At 59.3% G+C, this 26504-nt stretch overlaps 1 protein-coding gene across 3 annotated transcripts in view; it reads right to left on the reverse strand.

The window, feature by feature from the left end:
- GSE1 (Gse1 coiled-coil protein) overlaps positions 1–26027 on the reverse strand; it is a 62960-nt gene extending 36933 nt beyond the window's left edge. For 2 of the 3 annotated variants that reach the window (XM_057425077.1, XM_057425075.1), the window contains exon 1: positions 23153–23308. In XM_057425077.1, coding sequence (XP_057281060.1) covers positions 23153–23192 — 40 coding nt within the window. In that variant the 5' untranslated portion in view covers positions 23193–23308. Of the gene's footprint in view, positions 1–23152; positions 23309–25847 lie in introns of those variants that run through there. The other variant, XM_057425079.1, reaches the window with a different exon arrangement.
- Positions 26028–26504: the final 477 nt, after the last annotated feature.

The following is a 26504-nucleotide window of genomic DNA, read 5'->3' on the forward strand; positions in this document are numbered from 1 at the left end:
TGTGCAGCCTTGCCAGCAGCTCCAGCACCGCTGGGTACCAACATCAGCATCCCTGGGTACCACCACCAGCATCCCTGGGTATTACTGCCAGCATCCCTGGGTATTAACTGCCAGCATCCCTGGCTACTACCACTAGCATCCCTAGGTACCACCGCCAGCATCCCTAGGTGCCACCAGCATCCCCGGGTACCACAACTGGGTACCACTGCCACCCCATCACCTCCAAGCCTGAATCCTGCCAGGGTGCTGGGGGTGTGCAGGCTGGTGGAGCCGTGCCAGGGCAGGATGCGGACCCCTCCCACGCCAGCAGCATGTGTGGAGCTGATTAGGGCTGCAGCAGCCGGTGCTGAGCTGCTCTAATGACGGCGGGCGCTGGGGAGTCACGTGCCGCCCAGCGCCGGCTGGGGAGCCGTACGTCACCGGCCCCGGCAAAAAATCGGTGCTAAATTGAATCAATCCATCTTGGAAATGGCTCTTGTCAGCCGGTGTCAGCGAGAGCGTCTGCAGGAGAGGGATCAGGCGGGGGCAGGCCGGAGAGGGCCACAGCTCTGCCACATCTTTCCTGGCCCCACCACGGTGCTGGCTGGCCCCACACTGTGGATATGGGGGTCTTCCCACTGCCATGGGGGACAGAACAGAATGGGATCCCCGTGCAGCCAAGTGGGAAAAGCAGAGCTCAGAGCAGACTGCACCGTGCTGTGACTCAGTTTCCCCATACAGGGCACCCACCTCACACTTTCCCTAGGGAAGGAGGGCAGCTCCAAGGGATGGAGACCTCTCCAGTGCCCATCTCCACCCCAACACCGTGCCCAGGATGCAGTGTGCCAGGTTGGGAGGGACGATGCTGCTCTAAGGAGACAAAGATGCCGGCGCTTGACACAAATATAGATGGATCCTCAATGTACGGACCCCGGAGCCTGGCAAATTAAAACATAGCATGAAAGGGGGGACGGAAACGGCCCCAGTGATTGATTTTCCATCCAGACTTTCAAACCAACCGAATATGTCACCCAGACAAGCCCTCGGAAAGCCACAGCTAGCCCAGATTTATCCTCAGCTTGGACTGAAGACTATCAATCCCTATCCATCCCTGAGAAATGGCTTAACGGCCCTGTCCTCCCACACCGCACAGTGCCTGTCCCATTGCAATGCCAGAACAGCACATGGGATGGGCACCATGGTGGGAAGACAGGGCAACAGGAGCCATCACCACAGTGGGAAAGGAGATACGGGCAAGGGGACACATACCCAGGCTTGTAACGAAGGCAATTAGAGGTGAAAGCATCCCTTGCGCCGCTTCTCCTAATTAAGAACCAACCAATTCCCCAACCCGCCTGTTCTCCAGCTCCGGTACAGCCTGTTATTTACCTGCAGCTAATAGGCTGGGCGCAGCTAATGATAGTCTTGTATCAAATGGCTGGATCTTGGCTTCTGACAGCTTTAAAGACCCGTCTCGGGGACACGAGGGTTTCTAATTACGGGGTTCGTCACGGGAAGGCTGGGTTCAACGCCAGTCACTCTCCCCGGGTGACATTTCTGCCCGGATTGGAAATCTAAACACAGCCCAGCCAGTTAAGGTTAAAAATACGGTGCTCGACAAGACAAGGGATCATAATTTGGGTCACTGCCGGGTTTAATTAATTGGAATAGAGCAATCAAAGCACCGCGTGCGGTAATTACAGACCGGGCTTGGGCAGGGCTGGGAGAGGTGGCGGTGCCCGAGTGGAGGGATGCAGGGGAATGCTCCCCACTATGGGAGGCATCACCCTGCCCCGGGTGCAGGCAGGCATTGAGCACAAGGAGGGAGATGCTAAGGAAGCAAGGCAGGAGCTCACAAGAGCATTAATGCCCACCAAGCAAAGTAGGGTCTGTCCCCATTGTCCCCATCCCCACAGTGCCATAGCCCTGGCTCCCAGCCACCACCGTGTCTCTGCCGGGACTGTGATGAGTGATTTATTTTCACCAATTACCAGGGCACTTTTCCCTTGCCGGGACCATGCTTAATTGATTGGAATGTATTGAAAACAAATTAACCAGCACCGGGGCGCATGGACTTGTTTACAGCTCCTCGGCGGGGAGGACATGTGAGTGATGCCAGCAAGGACCAGCACGGGATCAGGACAAGGAAGGTGGGACAGCCCAAATGTTGCTCACCAGCCCCTCTGCAATGGTTATGGCTAGTGAAAAGGGAAGCTGAGGTACACAGCAGCATGGCCAAACTGGTTCTTCCTTGCTGGAAGATACCCAACATCCCTGGATATTACTGCCAGCATCCTTAGGTACCACCACCAGCATCCCTGGGTACCACCACCAGCATCCCTGAGTACCACCACTGGGTACCCAGAAACCCAACTCCTGGTGCTTCCTCGTTGGAGAAACACTCCATGGTATGGCCAGACCTGAAACGCTCACCCCCGTAATGCTGCCCCAAGGAGGGATGCTACCAAGAAGCCAGCGACAGTGACCCCATTAAGTGAGCCCAGCTAGCATTAATTTGACCCCATCCGCCGCGTGCTAATCAGCTGTAACTGTGGCACCCAGCTCAATCCAAATTGATTTACTGAGGCTGGAAATGGATACAAATGTGATTAAAGGCTTTTTATTTTCCATAGGTCCTCTCTAAAATGATTTAAATCAATTGCTACGTGCAGGGTCCATTCCCTTTCCCCGCTCGACCCTGCGGCGCCGCAGATGAGGCCTCCACGGCGCCGTGGGGTCAGACAGGCAGCGAATGACACCCCAATATCCACCGCAGCACCCCAATGTCCACCACTGACCCACCCATGCCCTTCGCTGGACCCCGAGCATCCTTCTCCAGTGGGATGCCGGCGCGCCGGAGGGCCCTGGCGAGTGATCAAAGCCCATTAGGCTGAGCGCCGATGCGCGCCCGTTGTTCGTCAATTATTCAAACAATAATTGCACCCTTATTTAAAGTCTAGTCTTGCGTGCGCAGCACTGCAGGCTGCCAAGGCCCACGTTAGATTTACACCCCCGGCGCGCTCCCGACGCCAATTAATTAAGCAAACACATTCCTACACACGCTCTCAGGTGTGCAACCTGCCCCGGCGATGCCGCGGTGCATCCCTGTATCCCTGCCGCATCCCCACCTCGCCCAGGGGTCCCTGGGCAGGGGGGTTATGGGGTTGTTACTAGGACCCGAGCTCTCCCTGGAGATGGGGATGGCTGCTCTCACCCTGCACTCCAAAAACAATTAAAGATTAAGCAATCCCCTCATCCACGCTTTCCGAGAGGTTTTCCCTTTGGAAAAAGGAGGAAAAGAGAGGAAAAAGGAGGTGGGGAGGAAGGGGGTGACACCAGCATCTGATTTTAGGGGCTGGTTCATTCCCACTGGCACCTAACGAAGGGGGAGGCTGGGAGTGACAGTCACCAAGGGGTCAATTCGTTCATGTATCCATGTTATTGCAAGTCCAAATTTATTGTCACCGGGCCACATTAGTGCTGGCACCGAGGACATGGGGTTGCACCCCTCCTGAATAAGCAGATAAATGAAAGACATCTGGAGAGCAGAATGAAGGGGCAGATTATTAATGCTGAAATTTAGAAGGCAAGGTCTAAGCCACGAATCCATCAGCGCAAACCAGTTATGTCCAATAAATTAGGAGAGATAAGGATTGAAGGATGGTATATTAAAGGCAACATTCATTTCTGGACTGGCACGAGGGCTTGCACGCATCCTTCCCCTCCGGTGTTAACCCTTGCTGGCCAGTGTGCTGGATGCAGTGGCCCTGGTGCTGGGGATGGGTCCCTGTGCAGGGCCCACCCTGCCACCCCCTAATTCGGGGTTGTCCTCAGTGGCCACAAGTGGGTGTGATAAAGGAGAGAGCACGATGGAGTGCACATACGATGGAGCATGTATGATGGAGCGTGTAAAACAGAGCACATGTGAAGACAGAGAGCACGGTGATGGAACGTGTGCAATAACGGAGTGTGTGATGATGAACTGTGCAAGATGCAGCACACATGAAGCCAGCATGCACAATGATGGAGCTTGCACAACAGTGTATGCACAGTGATGGAGTGTGCATGACAGTGAAGTGCCTCCAAAGATAGAGCTCACATGAGGATGGAGTGTGTGAGGTGATGGAGTGCGCACAGCGATGGAGCAAGCAAGATGATGGAGGATGCATGAAGGCTGCGTGAGCACAATGATAGAGCTTGCACAATGGCATGTGCATGACAATGGAGTGTGCACACATGTGGCAGAGGCTGGCAAAGGAGAGCAAGGCAGGGAAGGCAGCAGGTCCTGCAGCCCATCCATCCTCCCCAGTTAAAAGGGGCTAATGTGCCTGGGGGCCTGTTGCAGCTCCTTGCAGCCACAGCATCTATGGCCCACATCTCGGCCTCTCCTCCCTGACCCCAGGCTGGGGTTCAGTTGGCCTGGATGGTCATTTGGGGACTTGTTACCACGGAGGACAGGTAAAGTCCAAGGGGACAGAATCCATGTGGGCATCCCAGCAAGAGGGATGGCAGTGTCTGGCTCCATGTTTGGTCCCCATCCTGCTAGCGCTGGAGTGATACTATACCCCAGCACCCCCCAGCATCCCCATAGCCAAGAGCCAGCACATGGGGTGCATCCCTCAATGAAGGCGAGGGGACAGAGTGAGCTGAGGGCTCATGACCTACTCTGTGGCATGGCAGTGGCATGGCCCCAGGGAAAGCGAGCATCTCTGCAGCGTGATGCCTGGAAGGGATAAAATCAGCCTGGAAAGGGGAAGAATCAAGACTTTCTGCTCCCAAGCAAGCAGCTTGGGGAATGAGACTGCTTGGCAGTGTGTGTCTCCCCTTGGCACCCCAAAACTGGTATTTGGGATGAGAAGTGGCTTAAGAAGCCTGGCACCCTGATGCCGGTCCCTCCTGTCCAAGCAGCAAAGAGATGTAGAGCAGGAAGGCCACCCCAATGCTAACCTGGCCCCTGTAGCATCACTGCAGCCCCCTGCCCAGCCCTATCACCCTCACATCTCCAGCCTTCCCGGTGCTCCAGGGCTCCAGCATCCCTCCCCTCCCCACGGCATCTCCTGAGCAAGTTTCCAACAGCCTCATCTGGCATAAGAGGGACTTGGGATTTGTTTAAGCTCTTTTCACCAACCGGACTTTAATCACTGCGTTTGCCTGACCTCCACCCCGGCGAGACCATGTCCATGCCGGTGGTGACGCCGGAGGGTCCCGGCTCCCGGCCATTCCCAGCACCACAGCCCACGGTTGCCCCCGGGCCCTGGGCCCGGATTAGCTATCAAATAACTTTGCATTTAAACCCTTTTTAACAGGGCTGGAGGTCAGCAGGCAGAGGGCAGAGGTTAAGCCTAGCCATGGCCGGGCAGTGACCCCGAGGAGGGAGATGCTGGGGATGGATACGGGGCAGCACAAGGGGATGGAGGGGCACAGGACCCTCGCCCTGGCCATGCCACCCACCCCGCATGGTGGGACCAGGGAGGGGGTGAGTGGTGGGGACCCCATGGGGGTCTGCAGCAAAGATGACCAGCTCTTCATCCCCAGCATCAGGGGGGTGCTGTGGCTCCCCTTCCCCTACCCCGGTGCTCAGGCTGCTGACGGAGCCTGGCATCATCCGCATGCTCCAGCAGCGAGATGCATGGCACCGGTGATGCACTGCCGGCAGGAGACAGCGACCATTTTATTCCCTTTTAACTGTGCCTGCATGTCTCCAGTGCACTCATCCTCCCCCTCCCCATAGCCCAGGGCTGGTCCTGAGTTCGGGGAGCTTTTGCTTTCCCCTCCCTTCCCTCCTCCTCCCTCCTTGCACTTGATAGCAGCCTTGTCAAGACTGCTGAGTTGCTGCTGACCCCTGCCCCTGCGCTGCTAATTAAGGCTGCACAGTGACAGTTCAAGTGCCTCGCCGCCAGTTTGCAGCACCGCTGCTTCTAATTGGAGACGCCATGTCAGGGATGGGGACACCGGGGGGGGCTTGCACCCATCCCAGGTGGTGTTGGTGCAAGGGGGCACGGATGCAGCATCCCTGCCCGCACCCATCGGCACCCAAGACATCAAGCTCCCCACGTGGGGGCAGGAATTATTGCAACGGTTGGTGTAGAGCTGGGTTATAAAGACCCTGAAGCCAGGAGGAAAGTGGGAAAAGGGAGGAAGGAGGCGATCGATTCCCTTGGGAAGCGTGCGGGGCACCTCATGTTGTGTTTTTGGATGGTGAAGAGGAATGCAGGCAGCAGGGAGCCAGGACATGGGGCCGTATCTCCCTGCAGCAGAGCAGGGTCTGGCTCCAGCGTGAGTACGGGATATCACACAGGGATATCATCCGGGACATCTGTGTTCTATCCCCATCCCTCCCTACCCCACTGCTGAGACCCTGCAAACATCACAACGCTTGTGTGCACCCCATAACCCGCAGCACGGCCACACCAGGGTGACCCCAGCACCCTCCCAGCCGCAGGGCTCTGTGTCCCGTCCCCCCCCGGCCCTTTCCACGGCGTGACATCCGTGCCAGCAGCCTGACGGATCCATTGTGTCGTGACAGACGAGCTGCTTTATCGCGGCGAGGGAGCCAGCGCCAGCCGTGGTGCTGACCCCGCCGGCGGGTGAGGAGAAACAGAAGAGGGCTTGTATCATCCCGGCGGGTCAGAGGCCAGCGGGGGACCCCCCCCGCTCCCGAATTCCTGGGATGCGCGCCCGGGCAGGCAGCTGTGCACGGCCCCTGCCCCGCAGGTGGGGGGTTGGCGGGGTACGGGGACAGACCCCCGGTACCCCGAGTGACCACACTGACAAACAGCATCCCCTTGTCAACGCCTGCCATGGGGATGACCCTTGAAGGGGTGTCACCAGCATGCCCCATCCTGCAGTAACCCCATGCTGATGTACCCGACCTGCTCCATCCCACAGCACCCCTGAAATGGTGCCCCCAACCTGCTCCATCCCACAGCACCCCTGAAATGGTGCCCCCAACCTGCTCCATCCCACAGCACCCCTGAAATGGTGCCCCCAACCTGCTCCATCCCACAGCACCCCCAAACTGATGTCCCCAACCTGCTCCGTACCACAGCACATCTGAAACATTGTCCCCAACCTGCCCCATCCTTCAGCATCCCCAAACTGGTGTCTCCAACCTGCTCCGTACCACAGTACCCCTAAACTGATGTCTACAACCTGCTCCATCCCACAGCACCCCTAAACTGATGTCCCCAACCTGCTCCATCCCATAGCACCCCTAAACTGATGTCTACAACCTGCTCCATACCACAGCACCCCTAAACTGATGTCCCCAACCTGCTCCATACCATAGCACCTCTGAAACATTGTCCTCAACCTGCTCCATCCCAAAGCACCCCTAAACTGATGTCCCCAGTGTGCTTCACACCATAGCACCTCTAAACTGATGTCCCCAACCTGCTCCATCCCACAGCACCCCCAAACTGATGTCCCCAACCTGTTCCATACCACAGCACAAATAAAACATTGTCCTCAACCTGCCCCATCCTACAACACCCCTGAATCAGTCCCCAACCTGCCCCATCCCACAGCATCCTTGAGCTGATGTCCCCAGCCCGCCTCATCCTGTACCACCCCTGAACCATGCCCCATGCTGGACACAAGCTGCCACCATGGGGGGACACAGAGAGGGACAGTGATGTTCACAACCACCCCAGCGCTCCCCCATAAGAGCCACTCCAACGCCCCCCAGCCCAAACCAGTGAGCAGGCGCATCACCGTCCTTCTTGTGCCACCCCCAAAACCAGCATCACCCCCATCCCTCTGGGACCGATCCCACTGGAATGGTGTCCTAAGCACCAGGCATGGCCAAGATGCAGGATCACAACGGTGCCAACCACGGGGATCAGAGCACCAGGGGTCTGTCAGGGGCAGGGGGCGAGCAAAGCCCCTGTGGAGCCTCACCAAGCCCCCCCGCCCATGTCCTTTCCTCCCTTCCGGCAGCCTTTGTGCTGCCATAGAGCCGGCACCTCCGGGGTGGATGCATTAAGGCAACACAAAGCAGAGCCGAGAGGCATTTGGGCTGCAATTTTCCCTGCTCCATTATTGACAAACAAGCTGCTTGGCGCAGGTGACGGCGAGGCCAGCGCGGCAGCTGTGGCACCACCGTGCACCAGCCCTGTGCCGTGCCAGCTGGCCTGTCCCACTCAGCCCCCCCTTGTCCCCATCACCTCCCACCCTCTGCGCCCCAAATCGCTTGCTCTGGGTCACACAGAGATGTCACCTTTATACAACGGGGAGGGGAAGAGGCATCCGGGTGCGCTATGGGATGCATCCAAGATGCTGGCATCGCCACCGGGCAGCCCCTTTCCCCCGGCCAGGGCGGCTGGGTGCAGCGTGTGGCGAGTCTGTCGTTAGCGCGGTGCCAAACCCAAAGTGGCTGCTTCGAAACGGCAATCCAATAAAAGTGCTACTTGTCTATTTATCATCCTCAGGGCTTTTTATCACAGTGCAGATGGCTGCTACCTTCGCAAGGCACAGCAGTGTGCTGGCACGCGCCTCGCCGCACAGAAGCTCGAGCGACGCAGAGTCTGTGCTTACACCTGCGAGGAGCCACCGCGCTTGGTGAGCCGGGCACCGGTGCTTGCCAGCGCCACAAACACCCCTCCGCAAGACCGGTCCCAGCCTGGATTGGTGTTTGCTCTGTGGGCATCGTGGATGAGCACCAGGCATTGGTGTTTGCGCCATGCATTTGCATCGGGTATGTTGCATGGGGCATCTGCATCCTGTAATTACTCCAGCCCCGGGGTCCGTGGGTAGCAGCAACAGCGGGCGCAGGGCAATGGGTGGGAGCTGCAGGAGCCCGTGATTAAAGCTGTATTAAGTGTCTGTCTGCACGAGGGAGAAAACACACCTAATTATCCAGCCAGGGAGGAGCGGCACGATTGCAATCATGTAATGAAGTGGAACGCGGGGCCAGGCCTGGCGCGGGTGGTAATTAGGAGACGGCAAAGCCGGGATGGCAACAGCCGTGGGTCCCATGTGAAGACAGGGTGAGAAAGTTGGGGCTGGAGAAGAGAAGCTGCGTGGAGACCTCAGAGTGTAAAAGGGGGCTACAAGGATGCTGGAGGGGGGCTCTTCATAGCGACAGGACAAGGGGTGATGGGTTCAAACTTCAACAGGGGAAGTTCACGCTGGAGATAAGGCAGAAGCTCTTCCCTGTGAGGGTGCTGAGGCGCTGGCACAAGGTGCCCAGAGAAGCTGTGGCTGCCCCATCCCTGGCAGTGCTCAAGGCCAGGTTGGACACAGGGTCTTGGAGCAAGCTGCTCTAGTGGAAGGGGTCCCTGCCCGTGGCAGGGGTTGGAACTGGATGAGCTTTAAGGTCCCTTCCAGCCCAAATCACCCTACAATGCTGCTGGTAGTACCCAAACACACTCGCTTGAGAGCCCCTCCTTGGCAAGCCCCTAAGACACGGCAGTCACATCCCAGTTCCGCAGCATCGTCCCATGTAACCTGCTTGCATCAAACACCCTTTTGCAACCCGTATGCTACCGGCATGACGCCGGCACAGCCTGTGGCTGACCCGGGTGCTTGGGGCACGCTACCGGCACACCCTGCCCTATCCGCAGGCGCCGGCGAGGCACCGTTGCATGGGCGTCAATGGAGATCCGCTGAGCGGAGAGAGGCGATGCCGGGACACGGAGGGCAGGCGCCGCTGGAAAAGGCGTCTGCGGGGCGGCGGGGGTGGACAGACACACCTCTTGCACCGGAGCCAAAGCCAACAACCCACGCCAGCGCTCCCCGAGCGGGTCCAGCGGGTCCACAGCGCCTTGGGGTGACGCTGAGCGCCGCGGCGTCCTGCCCGCGTCCGCAGCACCGCTGCAGGGACCCCACGCCTGCGTCTCTGTATCCCGCTCCCTGGTCTGGCTGCTCCAGCCGGTTGGGAAGCGGCCGGGCTTGCCCGGGAATGCCGCTTGCATCAGCTCCATCACAGCTGGCACCGCTCGCAGGCAGGTACGTGCAGCGCCGGCAGGCACGCCGGGGTCAGACCTCGCTGTGTGCAGGGCTGGTGTCCTTAACAGGAGAAGGACATGGAGCTGATGGGGCAAGGCCAGAGGAGGACATGAGGATGGTCAGGGGGACTGGAGCACCTCCTGTGTGAAGATAGGCTGGGAAAGTTGGGGCTGTTCAGCCTGGAGAAGAGAAGGCTGCGTGGAGACCTCATAGCAGCCTTCCAGTATCTGAAGGGGGCCTATAGGGATGCTGGGGAGGGACTCTTCATTAGGGACTGTAGTGACAGGACAAGGGGTGATGGGTTCAAACTTCAGGGGAAGTTCAGGTTAGATACAAGGAGGAAGTTCTTTACTGTGAGGGTGGTGAGGCACTGGAACACGCTGTCCAAAGGACGTGGTAAATGCCTTGTATCTGACAGTGTTCAAGGCCAGGCTGGACAGAGCCACAGGCAACATGGTCTAGTGTGAGGTGTCCCTGCCCATGGCAGGGGGCTTGGAACTATATGATTTTAAGGTCCTTTCCAACCCAAACCAGTCGGTGATTCTGTGATTCTATGACACCAGGAGCAATGCAGCGGGGATAAAGGCACCCCCGGCACCACATCCCCTGGGAATGGTGGCACAGGAGCTGCTCAGAGCATCCAGTGTCCCCACAGGAGCAGCTACCTGCACCCATCCCATCTCCCTGACATGCCCCACATTCCAGCATCCCCATCCCCATCCCTTGCACTGCGACAATCTCAGCTCTCCACTACAAAGCGGCAGCACGGCTGCAGGCACGGGGGGGGGGGGAATGGAATTGGGGGGGGTACTGGAGGACATCCCCTCCCTTCCCCTCTCCTCTCCCTGCCTTTCTCTCCTGTTTTTTCCCCTTCTCTCGAAGCTCTCCAGAACAAAGTACACACTCTACCTCTTCAAACCCACCACCATCTGCCCGTCCGTCTGAGCGCCGCCGCCTCCGAGCAGATGGTGACAGGGGAAGGACAAGCCGCTGCCACGCAGGGCCTTGACGGCGGTGGGTCACACCGGTTCCATCGCCCCTGACCCCCCCCCTTCCCCACCAGCACCTCCTTCCCCCGAGCACGGTAATTACCCACTGCACCGAGCAAACAGCCTGCGCCGGGTCATTGTGCGGGACACCAACAAAGGGCAGCCGCCGGCGGGACCTCCCGACCCCTGCCAGCCCCTGCTGACCCCTGCCCTCCGCCAGCCCCTCTGCCAAAAGAGCAATAAATCAAAGGGATGGATGGGGACAGGCGGGGATGGGGACTCCCTTCGCCACCAGCATGTGGCCCTGCACCCCATGCACTGAACCCCCCTACTTGGACGGCAAAGCATAAGGGGTGCATCCCGCTCCCCTGATGCCCTTAGGGACAGGCACGCAGCCTGTGCGTGCTCACAAGCAGGGCAGGGAGGGGGTGAAGGATGCTTCTCCCTGCGGTCACAGCCTGTTAATGAGGAATTTCATGGGTGCGGAATGGCGGATCCTGGCCGGGAGCGTGCCGGAGCCATCTGCTCGCAGGACCTGGAGCTGTCGAGCTGCCCTGACCTCAACATGGCAAACAGTTTGCAGGAGCAGATGTCGCACCCTTCCTTCCCCCAGGGCCACCCGTGTGTGTGTGTGTGTCCCTCCCTATCCCAGGCTCAGCACCACTGCAAGTCCCTGGCACCCTAACTCCGAGCTGGGGACAAAACCAGGATGAGAGCAATGGTGCACTGCAAAGACCTGGAAAACTCACTGCAGGAGTGACACCCAAAAGGATGGGGCTCCTTTGGGTATTCAGGGATTCAGAGGCTCCCTGGTCCTTCCCAGCATTCCAGGCACTGCAGCCACTTGAGCAAGCTGCCATCCCTGGGTGCTGCTACGATCTGGGATAGCCGCCTGCACCCAGTTCCCAGCCTATGGAGCACTGCACAAAGGCAGCCTGGCTCCGCTGCCACATGCACATAGCATAACACAGGAGCAAAGGTGCTGGCGCTGCCTCTCTGTCTGTAGATCCCGGTTGGATCCAGGCTGGCTTCCCGCAGGTCCCCGGGAATGGCTATCACCGGTGTCTTTCGGACTGATTAGAATTCATTCTGCATGATTTAGGACCTAATCTCAGTGAAACTCCACAGCGCTTTATTAATAGCGCATTAGTGGATAATTCATGCATTCGGATGAAAAATCAGCCTGTGTTACTCTCTGGCAGGGGGGAACACGGTGTTGGGGGGGGGCTCACAGTCACGGGAAGGGGGGTACCCCGCTCACCCAGCCTCCTGCACCTCCCCACCGCCACCGCATCCCGCCGAGGCAGCAGCCCTTCTGACAACTGCCACCACTCATTAATCTTGACGAGTTTTCTGCTGAATATTCTTCCACAGGCTTTCAAACCGTTCACTAATTGCAATTAATCACTTACCGAAACAGATGTCAGGAACAATGGAATTGGGAAGTCTGGAGGCTTGATAAAGCTGTCAGAGGAGCGCGCTCGTGTGGCGGCGGGTGCCAAAAGGCGCTGGCAACACCTTCCCCCAGCCATGTGCTGGGGGGGACACGGTGACCCTGTGCTCCCGGCACGGCATCTGTCCACCCCAGCAAGGGAAAACACACAGTGAAGGGATACGGGAGCCCTGTGTCTCCCAGGGGATGGGATGGGGCATGGGTACCAGGTTGTGGTGATGGGAGGTGATGGAGGTGGCTTTGCTGGGGATGCCACACCAGTACCCATGCCTGCAGGGCATCACCACGGACCCCATTGGTACGGCTTCACCCCATGCCTGGCACCAGGGTGGCTCGGTCTCTCTGCTCCATCGGGAATGCCACAAGGAGCCCCAGCGGGGCGTCACGTCCGCCGTGCCTCGCGCAGGCGACGGCACGTTCCCCATCCCTGCCAGACGCCGCTTTAGCACCAGCAGGGATCCAACAGCCTTTCCCGGCAGGCGCGCCGCGCTGTTTACCCATCACACATGAAAGGTGCCGCGCTGACAGCTCCGGAGACGGGAGAGAGCTCCCAGAGACACTGATGAGGCCGAGGCCATCTGAGCGCCTCCACCTCCTGCCCCTTGGAGACCCCAAGGGCCACCCTATAGGTGACCCCAGCAAGGGGGACATCCTTTGGGAACACCATTGAGGACAGGATGGGAAAGGGAAGGCTTCCCTGGTCCCCAGGGATGCTGCAGAGCCTGAGGCCACCAAGCGCAATTAGCCCTGCGTCCAGCCAGGATGGGGACACCGCTGTTGGGGACGTGACACCGTCCCAAAACGCAGAGCCCAGGGGACCAGAGCATCCTTGTGGGGCTGACACGGTGCGAGCCAAGCCCGCGGCTTGTGACCGGCGCGGCCCCGACACATGTTACAATAAATATTCCGCACAGACACCGTTCCATATGTATGATCCGGTGGGGTGATGATTTTTCTACTGATCACTGGAAGTGACAGCTGTGCGGAGAGCACAAGAAACAAAGGCACCGACTGCTCTCCCCCGTTACACTCCGATAGCGACATGATGGTGTGACACAGAGCGGCGGCAGCTGGTGGCGCAGGGACCCACAGCCGGGACGGGATGCCTGTTAGCACCGGGCACAAAGGAGTGGGCATGGGGATGGGGTGGCAATAGGGGCAGGATGGCGATGGGAATGGGGTGGCAATGGGGTGGCAATAGGGGCAGGATGGCAATGGGAATGGGGCGGCTATGCGGATGTGGTGGAAATAATGATGGGGTGGCAATGGGGACAAGATGGCCATGGGGACAGGGTGGAAATAAGGATGGGGTGGCAACAGGGACAGGATGGCAACGGGAATAGGGTGGCCATAGGAATGGGGTGAAAATAGGGACAGGGTGGCCATGGGGCCACCCCATTCTTATTGCCATACTATCAGGATGGAAATAAGGATGGGATGGTAATGGGTACAGGGTGGCCATGGAGATGGGGTGGCAATGGAGACAGCGTAGAAGTAAGGATGAGGTGTCAACGGAGACAGGGTGGCCATGGGGACAGCTCCCATCACGCCTCTCGTGAGCATACAAGCACCCAGCCCTCATCCTGCCCCCAAAGCAGCCATGGGACAGCGTGCTGGGGAGCACGGGGCCATCGCAGCGCCCAGCCCAGGCATGGTCAATATTTGCATTTGATTTGCAAGCGTTTCCTCCCCGCAGGTACCAGTGGGGCCACGGCACGTACAGGAGGGAGAAGCTCCGGGTTCGGTTAATTATTAGCGAACATGCAAATTGCCCCTACATGAGATAACAATAAACACCGTGATTTCAGCGAGATAAACAGCGCTTTAAATTTCCAGCAGCCTTTACTGGTGTAAAAATAAGCGTCCCTTATTTATTTAGCTCCTTTGAGAAACCGCATCAGTCCCCAAACACAGTCTTTTACTGTCAAGCTACACTAGAAGCCTTTATAGGCGGTGAAGATCCTGACAGCTACCCCTAGCACAACCATCTTTTATTCATGCTCATAATATAAACTGTATTGCCTCGGAAACAAAAGGATTTAACTCGCTGATGGCCGGGTGGCAGCGGCCGAGCATAGGTCTCCAATGGGGGCACGTGGCTGGGATGACTTTGCTCCAAATGGGGACATCCCATAGGGCCACCACCTCGTCCACGGGCCAGCTCCAGGACAATCCCCACTGCATTGGCACATCCAGGGCTCAAACACAGCCAAAATAGCAATCCCCGACCCCCAACCTCGAGCCATTAGGCAAAGCCTCCTTGCTCTGCGCCTCTGAATCCCACCCTGCCTGCACAGAAACAGGCAGAGCAGCGGTTACAAGAGTGGTTTGTATTTAATAATGCAATTTATATTCCACTCTCAACATAAACTATTGTAAAGGCACACTAATGTAAAAATACATCTGGCTTGTCAATAGTTTATCTTCTGGATCTGCATCTAAATCCCTGGGCATTCTTGACTTATGGCTGCACCAGTGTCTAATGAATAAAAAGGTGCAAATTATAGGCCTTGCTTTAATGCTCATCATAAAATTAGATGATAGTTGCAAAAGCTGCATTCTCCTGCCCACAGTGCAGCAATGGTAAGCTATAAATAAAGTGTATTTAATGTATCCCAGCGCTGCGCAGAGCCAGGAAACAGTATGTTACTGCACAGCCTTCAATGGATCCGCCACAAGTTCAATGAAGTGATAACTGATCCATCATGTGAATTTATGTTAACTGTCTGCTCACAAAGTCACGGCCCCAGCACTGTAAATAGCCGACAATCCTTCCAGCCCGGCCTGCCTGCCAATAAACCTGTCACCGGCAGCTTGGGAGCAGCCACCTTAGGACACCGCAGACAAACCATTACGCTCCTGGGTTTCCTCTTGGTTTCTCCATCCCTCGGTCCGTGCGGCACATCGCCACCGTGCCTTGGTTTACACGCAGCCAACCCCGTGTGATGCTCTTCCACCTCCCCGGAGCTGTCACATCAGGGATGCGGGAAGCCCAGATGGGATCCAGGGGGCTGGCGGGCATGTAGGTGGGATGGCTCCTGCTCGGGTGACAGGCAAATGGTGGGAGGATGGAGGACAGGCTGGAAGCGGAGCTAGCTCCCTCTGATACAGTGCTGTGCTGGGATGAGGAGCCAAGTGGGTACATGGCGGGGATGCATCACTGCCGGGTGGGGAAAGACTAAATGCACTATGGAAAGCATCCCCCTCTGGCAGAGATGTGTGTCCCCGAGCTGACACCCCGGAAGGAGATGTCCCTGGGAAGATGTGGTCCCTGGGAAGGAGATGCTCCCAGGAAGATGTCTTTGGGAAGGAGATGTTCCAGGGAAGAAGAGATCCCTGGGAGGATGTCATCCCCACGAAGGACATGTCCCTGGGAAGGTGTCGTCCACAAGGAGGTATCCCAGGGAAGAAGATGTTGCCAGGAAGGAGGCATCCCTCCTCCAAGCAGCGCAAAGCCAGTGGGATCCTCACCCCTCCATGTTCAGGAAGAGACCCCAGCCAAACGACACAGCCACCCATGGGGAGCGAGGTGGCAGCCAGGGAGGGCGCAGGGATACCGAGCCCACGGGAAGCAGCGTCTGGCATCACCCATCTCTCATTAACGTGGTGCTGAGCAGCCCCTAATAATAGCAACAGTAAATTCTCCTAACCAATTCGGGTCCATTTCTATAAATAATGTAGAATCTTTTTATTTACTGACAGGTTGTAAAAGTATCAGTGAGAATAATGTGAAATCAGGCGCTGCTGAATAATTCATGGCAGCAGCTCCCCTCTCCCCATCCCCTGCGCTCCCCTGGCCCTGGCGTTTACACGACAACACCTTGCGCCCCGGTTTATCTCATAAACCCCAGGACTAACGACCTGGCACTAATTCTTTATCAACCAGCGCTTCCACAGCGAGGGGAGGAGGGAGGGAAATAGAAAGGAATAAAAATAACCCTGGGTGCACCCTATAAAAGATGCATGGGCCCATGTGCGCGCCTCCGCACGGAGCTGGTGATCCCCGGCGCGTTTGGCAACTCCCACCAGTAATTCCCTACAGCCCTCCAAAAACTGGTATTTGTTAGCATTGCCTGCAGCTCTGTGCTGGCATCCTGGCTGCTCGAGGGGTGGCACAACCCTGCTAGGACCTGGGGACATCAATGGCATCTATAGGGATGCAGGCAGGACCCATTATGGATACAGGCAGGATGCTCGCTGTCCCCATGCCACCCTCTGCGCCGCCGTCTTGGGGCATCGAAGGGCAGATGGGTTAAATTTAGGCAGAAAACCCAGATCACTGGAGCAGCTAATCCCTGTAACAACCTGATCCGGTGTCTCTCATCCCTACTGCCATGCTGAGGGTGATGGAGATGGCGGGGACCCCCCTGCAGCATTCCCCCCCCATCACCTCCCCAGAACAATACCTATCCACCGCTGTTTTGATGTGCGGCACAAAGCCGGGAGAGCTTTCCGTGTAACATGATAAAAGCAAGTCCCCAGCCAGCACAATTATTTGATAATTCTCCCTTAACACCCATCAAATTAAAGCAATGTCCAAGGGCTGCCTGAAGTGGCACTGATAGGTATTAAACTTTAATGAGATTTAATGGCACTGCCCTACTTTTTAAGCGCTCGGGCCTACATTTATGAACATTTAATTTCCCGGGCCCTGACCTCTTTTCCCCCCCCCCCTCCTCTTTTCCCTGCGGCCCCCCTGCCCGCACAGCTGGTTTCTGTTAGCACTGGCAGCCGGCCCCGACCCGGGATGCTCAGGATGCTCGGACGGCCCCGAGCCGATGGAAACCCCCAGGGATGAGATGTTGACTCTAGAGATGGAGCTGGGAGGGGGTAGCCTGCAGGAGAAGGTGGGGCGGATGCAATTCCCCAGCGACCAAATCTATGGAATGACTTAATTAACCTGCTTCCGATGTGACACCAAGGGTTGGGTTGGTTTGAAGAGCCTCACTATGGTGCTCCATTGCACAACCCCTGCTGCAAACGCGCTGCGCCGGGGCAGATTTGGGGGTGAGACCCCTCAAAGTACCAAACGCAGCTCCGAGGCTCCAGTTTGCTGCTGCCCTCTAGTGTGTATGGGACAAGCCAGACCCTGCTGTCGCTTGTCACCCTCCAGAATCCCATGGGCTATTTGGCCATGGAGGATGCTGTGTCTCAAGTGGGGATGGCTGCTAAGAGCTCAGAGCTAAGATAACCAGGGTACCAGAGGGCATCACCCCTGCCTGGAGCTTGACCAGGTCCCTAAAACCCTGACAATGGGGCTGCAGGATCAGCACCAGGACACAGACCGGCACCAGTGAGCACCATGCATCACCTCCTGCCCTGCAGCACGGCCCTGATGGGATATGGGTCACCACATTTCCATCCACAGTGGGATGCAGGTCGGAATCAGCATCCTCCAAGAGGGACTGCTGGCCTGGGTGCCACCACGGGTGAGCCTGGGGTTAGTGAAACCAAAGCACGCACCACTATGGCCAGATTCCATGCTGGGAATATCCCTCTCCCACCTCCCCAGCACCCACACCGACTGCAGGGAGGCCGGCGGCAGGAATGCAAAGGCAGGGCAATAAAAGGGAGCGTTATCAAGCCCCAGCAGAGCCGGCAGCCTGAGCGGTGAGCAGGAGGGAGGGAAAGGAAGAGAAAGAAGACAAAACCCCCACCCTTAACCCCGAGATCAGTTATCATTCAGGCTGCATCACGCATCCAGAAAGTGCAGACACAAAAATGTAATGTCATAACATTCGCAGTTCAATAACCTTTGCTTCACGAGACGGCTTGAACTGTCAGAGGAGCTGGAAGGTAAATATTTCAGCGTACAGGCACTGAATGCAAAGGCGTGGGGAGGGTGGTGGGGGGGGGTCGGCCTCGTCTTCCCCAGCTTGCCTCGACACGTTCAAATATCCCCCACCATAAATCCCAGCCAGCGCTGGGGAAAGGCCGTGGAGCGGATAAAATACGAGCAGATATAAAGCCAGACACCTTTATTGTTCGGCAAAGGCTTCCAACAAGTTATGAACCCGCAGCTTGACCCTAACCCATCATCTTGTTATACGGCGGAAACAAAGCCAGTGCCGGGAGCCAGGGCTGGAAGGGGCAAGATGCGGGTGGGAAGGAGGAAAACCCATCCTGCCTCGTCCAGGAGGGATACCCGGGTGTGATTCAGCCCTCCCTGCACCCCGCATCTACCATGCTACAGCCTGATAGGAAGAGGCCCTAGCCATCCTTTGGGAGCAGACCCATGTTAGCCCCTTCCAATGAGCCTCCCTGCCAGGTTACAGTGGTGCAGGATTCCTGTAGCCAGGGTCAATGGGAGCAGGACCCTGGCAAATGCCACCACGACACTGGGTTAATGGGGACGGCTGTGCCGAGCAGCACAGGAGGAAGGATATTGCATAGCCAGGGCGGGAGCAGGCAGGGAGCAACGGTTGCAGGAGGGGTGGCATGCCAAGATGGTGAGCAGAGATAACTCTCCATGTGGAAAACCCCCCTAACAGCGCTGGAAAACCTGGGAACAGGCTGTGGATCCAAGGGGGCTGGATGGCAGAGCGCGAAACACCATGTGCATACAAGAGGGCTGCATGGCACAGTGGGAAACACCATATGCATCCGAGAGGGCTGCATAGAACAGCAGGAAATGCCATGTGCATCCAAAGGAGCTGCACGGCACAGGCAGCAGTGACAAGCAGCTTGCACAGCCCATAGAATCACAGCATGGTTTGGGTTGGAAAAGACCTTCACATCACCCAGATCCAGCCCCCTGACATGGGTAAGGACCCGTCGCCCTAAACCGTGTCACCAAAGGCTCTGTCCAGCCTGGCCTTGAACACTGGCAGGGATGGAGCACTCACCACTCCATGCATGGCACACACTGCCAACCACAGGCACCGCGCTGCGCTGCCCGTGCACCTGAAACCCTGCACGGCAGAGGACGCAGCACCCCGGCTGCATGTCCTAGGGCAGTGCCAAGCCCTGGCATCACCGCTACACCCCAGGGGGAGGCACAGAGGGGATGGATTCGACGTGCAGCAACAGGCAGCATCGCTCCCTGCCCGAAACACCTGCTAACGCCGCGCTGGCACCGTGCGAGCGCCCGCGGCGAGCAGGAGGAGCGGCGGCGGCAGCGGGGAGCACGCCAGGGCCCGCAGCAAGAAGCGGCATGTCTGCAGCTTGGCAGCACAACAGAGAGCAGGTGACAAGCGCGCCGGCGGTCGCGTTATTACAGGAAGCGAGCACGCAAGCATCTGACGCCGCTGCGCCTCCAGAAACACACGCGCTTGACATTAACCCTCAACGCAGCGCGGGAGGGGGACCCCGGGACGCAACGTGGGAAAGGGTGAGGGGTTCAAGGACACCCCATCCCCGGCGGCATCATGATGCGATGAGCGAGTCCCTCTGCAGTACAAACACACACGTGTGCGTGCACAAACAGTCCAGGGACGGCAGAATTAGCTCCCGCTCCCGCGCTGACCCACTCCCTCTGACACAGCAATTAGAGGCAGGCATTAATATTTAAGGATTGCTGGCTCTGGAGGAGGGAAATCAAACAGAAACGCTGGTGTGCCAGTGTTAAGATCCCGCTCCAGCAGCCTCAAACCTCGCTGCAGAAGGGGGTCCTGTGCTGTGCACACACCACTGGGGACGCTGGGGCATCGATGCGATGAGGAGAACCGCCTTTCCTGGGCCACACCAGTGGTGAGCAACGATGCTCTCAGCTCAGTGATGATGGGGGGGGCTTCAAAGAGGACCCTGACCCCATCCTTTGGGGGGGAGGGGTCTCCAATCTCTCCCAGCCATAAAAGCACCCGCAGGAGGATGCTGGGATGGGGGGCACACACACAACCATGCAGCCTGGCCCCACCACCCCAGGAGTCACCCGTTGGCCCCGCGGGTGCTAAGAGGCAGTGCCGGCGCAGCAAAGAGGATTTACTGCTCAGCACAAGGGGCTTTGGAGGCAATAACTTTCCCTCCTCTTGACTTAAATGGATTTCAAACTTCAAAAAGCACAGAGGGGGCAGGTTGCCAAGCGGCTGCACACACACACACACCCCCCCTCCAAGGGGCCGACCCCGGGTTCTGGTGGGGGGGCTGTGAGCCCAACGGCTAAGGCAGATAAGGGCGATGGGGCCGTGCTGCCTGCCCTCCCTTGCAGAAGGCCCTGTGATAAGGCAGTTGCTGTTATCAGAGGGCTGGGGCGCGCTTCCTCCTGCACAGCGCGGTAACCGCCAGCGGCACCGGGCTGGGGGGACATGGGGACACCACGGGGGACACGGAGACACACACACATGGGGCGGCCCCGGGGCCCAGCAGGCAAAGCACGAGGCACGGCAAGGGCTATTTCAAGGGCAATCCCACTGGCAGCCTGCCCGGGTAGCTGAGCAGCGCCAAACACCGTCCTGGCGGCCCCTTCCTGGATGGGAGCTAAGGATAGGACCCCCCCCTCCAGGGCACCCCATCACAATGCACTTGAGTAACGCTGGTGTACGGGGGTCTAGGATGGGTATTCCCACCAGGATGTGAAGAGAAGAGCAGGTAAAGGCCGTTTTCCCCTGCTCACGCTGTGACCACCAACCTTGCACCCAGGACTGGCATCGGTGCCAGAGCTTGGGGACAGAGGTGTGACCTATGGCACCGTGCCCCATAGCGTGGGGTGGGAGCACAAGCACCTTGCGCCCCAACAGGGCATCCCCTTCCCAACCTTCCTGGCTGCGACCAGACGCCAGGGTGAGGGGCAGCACCCCAGAGGGGAGCCAGAGGAAGGAGCAGGAGAGCGCAGATTAAACCTAACGCTTCCCCCTTCCCTCGAGCTGCCCCCAGCCTGCAGCCCTGCGCTGTCAGGAAGCCATCAACCACCCTGCGCCCCACAGACACCCCCCCACCACCAGCAGCCTGGCCCCCTTCCAAAGCCACTGTCTCCACTGTAATGCTCCCTTGCCCTGCAGCCAACACACAGACACACACACACGTGTGCGCTCGCACCCAGCTCCCCCCCGTTACACATACCCCGGGAGTGCACGCGTGTGCACGCACACACTTGCACAGGGCCCATGGGGACGTGCACACGCACGTGCACCCTGCAAGGGGGATGAGCACGGTCAGCGCTCGCACCAGCGCGGCGCGCTTGGGTTGTGCAACACACGCGGATGGGGGCCCCCCATATACACACACACACACACACACACACCCCGGTGCCGCCGTCACACCCAGCACCTCCCCACCGGTGCCAAGCACACAGGCAGCCTGGCGCACGCTCGCACACCCACAAACCACACGGGCTCACCCCGGTGCGCACGCGCGCGCTCGCAGGAAGAGACATGGGCTTCCCGCTGCGCTTTTCCCTCCATTAACTCCCTCCGTGGATCCCAATGGGCACGCACATGGCACCCCGGCACCCACCCCTGCGCCCCTTCGCCATGGGTCGATGGTGGAGGAGGAGGAGGAAGAGAGCCGGGCACTCTCCCTCGCTGCTCCAAAGGGCTGGCAATGGGTTGAACCCAAGGGTTTGGGGACAGCAGCAGGGCGCTGGCAAAGGCTCCACCATGCAAAGCAGTGCGTTGGACAAGGTGAACCGGCAGGCCCCAGGGCGAAGGGCAAGGCAGGGAAGAGCCAGGATGGAGCACAGCAATAAACACGGCGGCAGACGATGGGCCGGGCGAGACGCCGAGGCATCACCCTGATGCGGTGCCAAGGGGATGCATCCACGGGCTTGGGAAGTAACACGGACCCTTCTGGGTACCCAGGAGCATGGGTTAATACAAGAGCTGCCTGCTCAGGGGCAGCGGTGTGTGGGTAAACTGAGGCACAGCCCTGCGGTGCTCGGCTTGGCGTGTGTACCATGCCAAGGGCACTGCTGAGCCCCCCCCTACCCCAGTGCCCTGCCAGCCCATGGGATGGGCTCCCCTCCGTATAACAACCCAAAGGGTGTTGGTGGCAGTGTGGAACACAGGGATCAAGCACCTCAACGCCAGACCTTGAGTCTGCAGCACCCAGTGGGTCTCATCCCCACTGCCATCAGCCTGCTGGATCCCAGCTCCAGGGGAACCACCATCCTCACGCCGTGGGGCCCCACAACCACCACACAATGGGGAACCACATCCTAAGGTGACCTCTGACCCCACACCCAGGTCCCCCAACCCCAGGGTGACCTTCACCCTTCCCACGATGGGTCCCCCAAACCAATGGCTACCCCCATACCACACACTGCAGGGTCCCCCAAGCTCGGGGTGACCTCCATCCCCTAAACAATAGCGTCGCTCAAGCTCAGGGTGACCTCAGACCATAAGCCAAGGGGAACCCCAACTTCAGGGTGACCTCAGTCCCCCAGACAATGAGGTCCCCAGTCCCAGGGTGACCTTGTCCCTTACACCATAGCCCCCCCCCCCATGCCCAGAGTGACCTCTGCCCCCCACACAACAGGATATCCCAACTCCAGGGTGACCTCCATCCCCACACCATGGGGCCCCCCAAACCCAGCACGACCTCCGTCCACTACACCATGTTGCCCCCCACCTCCAGGGTCACCTCCATCCCTACACCACGGGGTCCCCAAACCCCGGGGGTGACCTCTGCCCCCCATATATAACCCTCCCAACCAGCAACAGAGGCAACGGCGCCGAGCTGGAGCCTGCGGGCAGCCCATCAGCCCCATCGCACCCCCCCAAGCACAGCCCCACCACCGCAGCCCCCACAACCGGGGGACAACCCCGGCTCCCCCCCCGCCCCACTTCTCCTCCTCTCCCGGGATGGGGGTACCGGTGATGGGGGGGGGGTGGGGGGTGTCAGCACTCACCCGCGGGCCGCGCCGTCCAGCGGGGGCTGCGCTCGTCCATGGGCAGAGCGGAGCGGGGCGCGGAGCCGAGCCGAGCCGAGCCGTGCCGTGCCTAACCCCGCCGCTTCCTGCTTCCCTCGGCGCCCGCCCGCCGCCCCGGGAGCCGCACGGCTGGAGCGTGACTCACCGGGGGCCGGGCAGGGCAGGGCCCCGACGGGGCGGGAGTGGGGTGGGAGGGGGGGGGGGGGACGGACGGACGGGGACGGGCGGTTGGTACCGTCCCCACAATGGGAGGGAGCAAAGAGCGGGGGCACCTAAAAGGGATGATGGGGAAGGAAAGGGGGGACCCCACCAGAGTGGGGGTCGTGGCGCACAGAGAGTGGGGGAACCCCCCACGATGGGGTGGGGGTGAAGCGCTGGAGCAAGGGAAAGTGTTGCCAAGAACTGGGGTGATGGGGTGACAGCGCTGACCACAATACACAGGAATCCCTTCACAGTGAAGAGGTGGGGGTGTCTGTGTCAGGCCCCCCCCAACTGGGGTTAAGAGACTGGAGCTGCATCTGGCCCTTTGACTCCCATCCCAAACCTCCTTGACACTCCAAATAGGGTTTGGGACACAGGGTCCTGGTGTCTGGACCCCGATCCTTAGTCCAGACCCTATGGAGATTAAGGGGGGACAGTCCCCTCCATGCACCCCAATGCCCCACGCACTCCATGCACCAGGAATGGTCAGGAATGTCCCATCCCATGTGGAATGCGGTGGTCACCCCTGTGCCGCTCCAACAGCACCCCACGGACTTCAGGTTTGGAGCCACCAGTGAAAGGAGCGGGGTAGGGCTCAGCCCAGCTGCAAGCAGAGGAGGTTGCCAAGCATGTACCGGCCATAAGAATCCATCCCATGTGCCGGACAGGCTCCAACACGCTGGACCCCGACCATCCCCAGGCAGAGGGGAGGAATGTGATCCCAGCTCTGCTGGCCATGAACTTGCATCTCCGTGGGAGGAGATGCAGCCACAACAGGGACACCCAGGCATTCCCAAGCAAGCTGCCACTCACATGAACACACAAACCCACCCACCCGAGCCCCTTCACAGCTCACCCTCGCCTCTCCATCCTCCTCCTCCTCTTCCTCCAACAGCCTCCCGCAGCCCTCCCTGCCGTCAGCATGTTCTCTGCCCCCCCCCCCCCTCCATCTCCCTTTTCCCGTTCTATTTTAAATTTTTATTGCATTCTTTTTAAGGAATACGGAGGAACAAATGCCCTTATCAGCAATTCTCACAAGGTATAAAGAAGCGCTTTTATCTCCCTGCCTTTACTAATCTAGAGCGAGCCAATGCCTGTTAATTTTTTAATTTTCCTAGTGAATGCATTTGTGGCTTTGTCAGCATCCGCACGCACGCTTCCCCTCCGCATCCCAGCACGATGACCCCGGCATGGGATCGCTGCCGTGCATGGTAAGCGTGGCCCATGGTTTTCGCAACCACGAAGGAGTCTGTGAGCCGGTTCATCCTCGTGTGTCACGCAAGGCTCGCAGGGACACCCTGGGATGTGCCACGGGCTGGGAAGACCCAATATAGAGTGGTACCCGAGGGATCACAGCCCTGCTCTGCCTGGCCATAGCACAGGCAGGGAGCGCGGAAGGGGCGATGCAAGAGCGGGTCTGCATCCTCAGCATGGGGATGGGTTCCTGCGCCAAACCATCACCATCACCCGCTCTGATGAGGTCCCTATGGGGGACAAGGAGGGTTTCACCCCCGTCCCCCCTCCCAGGGAAGGAAGGGCAGGCACAGGCTGCTCGCACACCAGGGCTGGGAGCGCCGGCAGCCGGCCGCGGTGCGCAGATGAGATGTGGCAGGCGTGTAACAAGCCATTAGTCACTGTCACCTTTGCCCGGCAGCCACTGGCAGGGTAATAAATCCCGAGCCGACTCCGGCAGGCCCGTTCCAGGCCACGGCTCCCAGCTTGCTTCCACGACGCTGTGAGCAGCTTGCAAATGCATCCCGGCCCCTTGACCCCCATCTCCCCTGCAGGGAGGCGGGGGGGGACGGGGGATGGGACAGGACACACAGCGCCTTGCAGGGTCCCAAACCCTGTGGGGCTGATCCACGGTCACCACAGGGCACCGTGTCCCCAGGTAGCACCCTTCCTTATGGACACAGGGAGTCACAAATCACCCCACTCATGCACGCCCCAGTTCCCTGCACGCCCTGGTTCCCTGCACGCCCCAGCTCCCTGCCCGCTGCACCTTGCGGTTCCGGCTCTCCCCAGCCCAACGCCAGGATCTGGCCTCGGCGGTTGGTGCCGGATCAAAGCAGCCTGGCGTGGCACGGCACGGCACGGCGCGCCCGCCGGGAAGGGCTGGCAAACCAGCCGGTCCGGGGAGGCAGCAGGCGGGAAGCACGCATGATACCTCTCCCAAAAAATGCTGCCGCTCCTGACGGACGGGGAGGCCGAGTCCCGGGAGCCGCGGCACAGCCCAGCCTTGGGGCCACCCCCCCAGCTCCCCACTGCGGCCAGCCCAGCACCGCGGCTGTCCCCGGTACCCATGGCCTGACTCACAGCCCCGGGGATGATGGGCAGGGACGGAGGTGCTGTCAGGGTCACCTCCCTCGTAGGGGTTTTGGAGCCCCAAACCACGGCGGCGCACAGTGGGAATGATGTGCACCAAGGGACAGCCCTCGGGGATGACATCCCCGCAGCCCTCAGCATCACCTACTTGTGGTTCCGACGTCGATGCCCTCCGCGTCCAAAGCCGTCCGCTGGCCGATGTCCAGGGCAGTGCCACCACCGGTCCCTGGGCTTTCCCCAGTGCTGCTCACCCGGTGCCGGGGCTCACCAGCCACAGGCTTGATGGCGACTGTCTCAAGGGACGACGATGATGCCTGGAATAGAAGCAGGACAGAGACTGAGCGCCTTTCCCTTCCCTTGGGGAGCACGGGGCCTGGGGGACCGTGGAGCACAGACACAAGATGCTTTTGTTTTGCTGCCGGCCGGTGCACGTGGCCGGCGCGGGGAGCCGCACGCCAGCCCGCGCCGTGGGGCTACAGCTGGATCCGGCCGGTGGCTCCCAGACAAGAAAGGCTGGAGCAGGGAAGGGAGAGGACATGAATCAAAACGGCGTCCCCTTGCTCGCTGGCAGCAGCTGGCCGGTTAGGCAGCTCCTGATTACTCAACTGGGCAGTGTTTATACTCCACATCAACACCACCCCTCCATTGCCTTCCCTGCTGGGAGAGGGGAGGAAAAACGTGCTGCAGGGATGGGGATGGTGTTGGCACCGCTTTGAGGTCGGGTTAGGGACGGTCCCCAGCGCCCTGACCCCCCCCCCCGCCCCGGGTGCTGCTGTGGTTTTGTGTTTAGCTGTAGCTGTCACCG

The sequence above is a fragment of the Pezoporus wallicus genome, unplaced genomic scaffold (genome assembly GCF_028554395.1).
Source record: "Pezoporus wallicus isolate ANWC-B61680 ecotype Strahan unplaced genomic scaffold, APGP_CSIRO_Pwel_v1 contig_13705, whole genome shotgun sequence".
NCBI lineage: Eukaryota > Metazoa > Chordata > Aves > Psittaciformes > Psittacidae > Pezoporus > Pezoporus wallicus.